At 39.4% G+C, this 5,847-nt stretch overlaps 1 protein-coding gene across 1 annotated transcript; it reads right to left on the bottom strand.

Moving 5' to 3' along the window:
* Positions 1 to 4,686: 4,686 nt before the first annotated feature.
* On the bottom strand, positions 4,687 to 5,441 carry LOC101595569 (small ubiquitin-related modifier 2). Its single transcript, XM_004665762.2, is given in 2 exon segments — positions 4,687 to 5,264; positions 5,267 to 5,441. Coding segments are annotated over 2 exon segments (285 nt in total). The 5' UTR covers positions 5,337 to 5,441; the 3' UTR covers positions 4,687 to 5,049.
* Positions 5,442 to 5,847: the final 406 nt, after the last annotated feature.

Here is a 5,847-nt window from a genome sequence, read left to right as displayed (position 1 = left end):
TCTGTAAAAGTGATCAGTTTATTCACAAACCATTATCATATGACATTGCTTATAATGACTTTGTACTATATGTTAATTTTATTTTGTGAAGCAGATTTAAAAAAATATTTTATTGACAACTTTTCTTTTTGACATAAGGTCTTATATAGGTCAAACTGGCCTTGAACTTACTATGTAGCAAGGGTGATCATTCTCCTGCCCCCATCTTCTAAGTGCTGGAATTACAGACAAGTGCCATCATTATAAATCTAACTTCTTATCTAGCTCTGAAAATAATTCCTATCTATTCTTATTCCTGTTTTGCCCACAAACTCTAGAAGCAGTTTTGTCTTTTAGCATAGGAAACCTTGTTGGCATTTTTATAACTATGAATCACTACTTTATTTTTATGAACTCTAAGCTTCTATATTTTTATTTATTTATGAGAGAGAGAGAGAGAGAGAGAGAGAGAGGACACACATCAGGGCCTCTTGTTGTTGCAAATGAATGCCAGACTCATGCACCACTTTATGTGTCTGGTTTTATGTAGGTACTGGGCGATTGAACCTGGGCTGGCAGGTTTTACAAGCAAGTGGCTTTAACCCTCGAGTCATCTCCCCAGCCCTTACTGGCACTTTTAAATTTCACACATTGAATAAATATAAATTTCACATTAAAGTTAAAGGTTTATTTAGGGAAAATTAATCATTTATATGGTGTTTTTTCTTATTCAAAAAATTTGCTACTTCTTCATTTTAAGTCTTTTGTGCCCACTGGAATATTTACATTTTCTTCATACACATCATACATATACATTAAGTATATTTCTAGGTAGTTTATCTTTTTCATGGCTTCTTAAAATGAAATATTTTCTTTCAATAGCTGTTCTGTTTATGTATAGGAAGGGTATGTTGTAACTTTGATCATCATTTCTTTTTATTAATATCGTACCTTTACATCTTATTAAATTATATATATATATTTTGGGGGGGTGGCCTTGAACTGATGGCAATCCTCCTACCTCTGCCCCCGAGTGCTGGGATTAAAGGCGTGCACCACCACGCCTGGCAAATTATATTGTTTTATAGCAATTTCTACTTGATTCCTCTGATTTTTCCAAACTATACACCTATATCAAATGGTAGAAGTGATTACTTGTCATTTTCTGTTTTCTATCTTTTACTAATTTCTTTTTCTTAAAATTATGTTAGCTATTGTCTCCAGGTTAAGTTCAACCATTATAATAATAGTGAATATGCTTGTCTTACCCCAGTCCCAAGAAAGAATGCTTCCACACTTTTTTCATTAAGCATAGTACTGATTTTGAGCAATACACACACACACACACACACACACACACACACACACACACACATATCACTGCACAAAATCGGGAAATTTGATAACTGGTATGGTGGAGAAGAAGTCCTACTGGCCTAGAACACAGATTTTAAACTGTGGGTCATGGTTGCGCAACCAGTAAAAATGTAGTAACAGTAAAGGGTTTCTTAATGTGCAACAGCTAAACACTAATTTGAATCAAATGTGTATAACACAACTTCACTGCAGTCTTGATTCTGAACTCACACTATGTGCACTTTGCACCTGCCTTCATGCCAAGCAGTGTAATGAATCCTGTCTGCAGCACCTTGGTTCAGATTCCAGATTACTCTATGTTATGATTTGCATTTTTACTGTACATACAAAGCTTTCTGCTCATTTGGAAACATAACTGTTTGATTACAGAAAACAGGCACTTTATTTCTCACTGTCATTCCTCAGAATGTATCAATTAGTTCATGCTTGGATTATATTGTATTAGATATTAGAATGTTTGCTTTTAAGAATTGCTGTTTGGTTTGCTGACTTGAATTTCATAAACATATATCAAATTAGTGTTGGCTTGGGATTTGGATAGTCTTCCTAATAATTTTCAAAATGGCTTTAACACACTTCTACCATTTTGTACTGTGTATTTTTGCAAAGCAGTATTCTCAGCATTGATGAGTATGAAGTGAAAATATCGATCAAGCCGGGTATGGTAGTGCATGCCTTTGATCCCAACACTCAGGAGGCAGAGGTAGGAGGATTGCCATGAGTTCAAGGCCATCCTGGGACTACATAGTGAATTCCAGGTCAGCCTGAGCTAGAGTGAGACTTTACCTCAAAAATCCAATATATAGATAGATAAATAGATAGATAGATTGATCATTTTGGAAAAATGTTGAAGATGCTCTATGTCCTGCAGTTTCAACTATTCAGCCAAGATTTAATTATCTATGTAAAAACAAGCAAGCATATTCATCTCATTATCATACTCATTTGTCTTCATTTTAATAAAGAGTAACATTTTATGTATACCAAGGTATTTTAAAAGAAATATCTTTATTACTTATTATCAGTCAATGGTTAATCTGTAAACCTGTTTTATAAAATTGTATACATGGGATTATGCACAATTTTTTTGTACAAAGAAGAGTCATAAGGGAACAGACTTTAAGATGCCTTGGCCTAGGGTAGGTACAGGCAGGGACAGAGTACACCCTGGAGAGCTGGGAGGCAGTGGATTCCATGCTTTAATGGTGAGCATTCTGGACTCTGATTGCTCAGAGGCATCAATAATGAGGATGAAGGTGTGTGTGTCGGGAGGGGGGGAATCACCAGTTTGCTACAGAGAAAAAGTGTTGCTTCCCCATCTCTCTTTCATTCTTTTACATAAATATCCAGCAGCCAGGCATTTAGATTGCAAGCAAAATGAACAACAGTAGCATTAATAGTAATATCAAAAAATTGGTAGGCTGCTCTCAACATAATTTTAGTGTATGGTATGGGGAGAAATTGGACAGTGGAGGACAGGAGCAGCACCAGCTACTGAGTGAAAGATAATGACTTCTAGAATTTACAGGTCCCAAGGGCAATAGCCCATTACTCTAAGGTAGATGAAATTTGGTACCCTGCGGGTGAATCCAATTATTGGGAAGTGACTGGGTAGTGGAGAGAAGGCTATATGATGGCACTGCTGGGAGATGATGGAAAGTAGGAGGTGAAATCTAGTTGGGGAATAGGTTACTGTGGGGGTGCATCTTTGAAGGGTATATTTTGTTTTCAGTCTCTTCCTCTCTTTGCTTCCTTCTTTTGTCTGTTGAACCCTTCCCGTCCACTATGAAGCTCCATCTCTCACTTTCTCTTAGCTCAGAAACAATAATGATACCAGACCACCATGGGCTCAAACTTCTGAAGCTGTGAGCCAAAAGTGATCTTTCCTTCTTTAAATAATTTCTCTTGGGGGGGGGGTGCTGGAGAGATGGCTCAGTGGTTAAGCGCTTGTCTGTGAAGTCTAATGACCCCGGTTGGAGGCTCGGTTCCCTAGGTCCCACGTTAGCCAGATGCACAAGGGGGCGCACGGGTCTGGAGTTCGTTTGCAGTGGCTGGAAGCCCTGGAGTGCCCATTCTCTCTCTCTCCCTCTATCTGTCTTTCTCTCTGTGTCTGTTGCTCTCAAATAAATAAATAAAAAATGGACAAAAATATTTTAAAAATAATTTCTCTTTGGGTATTTGTCACAGAGTGAATATTCTAACTAATAACACCTGCCAAGTGTAGGTTCCTCCTCTTTCCCTCCTCCTCCTCTTCCTTCTTTGAGGCAGCTCACTATGTAGCCCAGACTAGCCAAGAACTCATTATGTGGTCCAGGCTGCCCTGGAACTCACAATCCTTCTGTCCCAGCTGCCCAAATGCTGGGATTATAGAGGTATGTGGTCTGTACCCAACATGTGCATATAGTCTTTACTATGTTTCTCTAGTTCTTCATTATTAAATATGCTAATAAAGGATCACCAGACATTTTAAGGAAAGATTACAACATGCAAGGGAAAGAAATATAGAGAAAACCAAAGAGGAAACTAAAAATACCCTCCTACTCTTTAGAGAGGAAGAAGTGATGAGAAAGGTTGTGCAACTGAGCTAAAGTTTCAACTGTCATGCTAGGAAATCAACAGATAATATGCAGATGTGCTAAAGATTATTTACAGGCACAGAGATAAACCTCAGAAGATAATGGAAAAGTTAAAGGAGGAACAGATACTGGCAGAGCACCAGTGGAAGGGTGAGAAGCTCAGCCATTGTATAGCTTGTTTTAACCATGTGAAAATTTTACTTTAATAAAAGGCAATATATATATACACACACACACACACATACACATATATGTATATACATATTTGGTTTTTTTTTTAATTTTTATTTATTTATTTGAGAGCAACAGACACAGAGAGAAAGACAGATAGAGGGGAGAGAGAGAATGGGCGCGCCAGGGCTTCCAGCCTCTGCAAACGAACTCCAGATGCGTGCGCCCGCTTGTGCATCCGGCTAACGTGGGACCTGGGGAACCGAGCCTCGAACCGGGGTCCTTAGGCTTCACAGGCAAGCGCTTAACCGCTAAGCCATCTCTCCAGCCCTATTTGGTTTTTTTTTGAACAAGAAGTTTATTTAAACAAGACGCTTGACTTGAAGGGAAAACTATCTAGGATTCATTTCTTAGAGTAATTTATCCCTACTTAAAGACAGATTGCCCTACATGTAACAGCTACATACAAAAAAGTTATAAAATTGTCCTTGGTTTTACAATGATAAATGAAAAACATTAAAATTCTCCAATCAAACAAGGTATGTAAGGATTTTTTTATGTTGTTGGTTTTTTGTTGTTGTTGTTGTTAAAACAATGAGAGCAAAATAACTTACTGGAATATAAAGATAAGAGCTGAATGAGCATGCCACGAATGGAGAGAGGGGGTATTTTCCCAGAACCAGTACTTTTCCCCATGTCATCTCCATCTGATGTCAACCAAAACATTGGCCATTTAGTTTAAAAAGAAAAAGAAAAGCGCAATATGCTTGTGCACATACACCAGTTACTTTATGTACAATAAAGGAATGGGGAAGGGGATAATGAAAGAATAGAGAAAACTATACTGTAGTAGTCAGGATGTGGTGGAACCAAATGGCAGTTTTCTAATTGAGAATGTATTCTTGGTCTATAACAAAATCCTGGAGTAAAGTAGCAGGTTCCCTTTTTAGTAGACACTTCCTGTCTGTTGCTGGAACACATCAATTGTATCTTCATCTTCCATTTCCAACTGTGCAGGTGTGTCTGTTTCATTGATTGGCTGCCCGTCAAATCGGACTCTGATCTCCCTCATTGACAAACCCTGTCGTTCACAATAGGCTTTCATTAGTTTACTAAGTGGTGTATGCCTCTTAATCTTAAACTGCACCACAGAACCATCTGCCCCGCAACCTTCAAATTAATATGATCGTTGTTCTCAGTCTTGACTCCTTCCTTGGGTTTCTCGTCGGCCATGGCGAGCGCCGGGGTCTCCTCAGCAGCCGCTTCACAAAAGAGGTACCAGGTCCGCACCGAAGGAACACACAAGCAGCACCAGGAGCGAGCGGCAGGAGAAGGAGGCGGCTCCCCCCCTCCTCCATATTTGGGTTTTTGAGGTAAGGTCTCACTGTAGCACAGACTGACCTGGAATTCACTATGTAGTCTTAGGGTGGCTTCAAACTCATGGCAATTCCCCTACCTCTGCCTCCCAAGTGCTAGGATTAAAGGTGTGCGCCACCACACCCAGCCAAGGCATATCATATTTTAACTCCCCCTGCACCTCCCCGCAAGTCCCCTATTTGGCAGAATACACATTCCAGACTCTCACTGAGTATGTGTGGAAGGCAGAGTCTGGTGAGTGGCAGTGAAGAAGGCTCCCTGGTGATGCTGATGAGGCTGTCAGCTTCCAGAGCTACAGACTGTCAGGCATGCTGATCTCTGTCCTGGGGTAATTATGAAACAGATTCCAGATCAAAATTCCTTCAAG

This window comes from Jaculus jaculus, chromosome X (genome assembly GCF_020740685.1).
Source record: "Jaculus jaculus isolate mJacJac1 chromosome X, mJacJac1.mat.Y.cur, whole genome shotgun sequence".
NCBI classification, from domain to species: domain Eukaryota; kingdom Metazoa; phylum Chordata; class Mammalia; order Rodentia; family Dipodidae; genus Jaculus; species Jaculus jaculus.
Note: the sequence above shows the minus strand (reverse complement) of the source record. Positions and strands in the feature narration are given on the sequence as shown.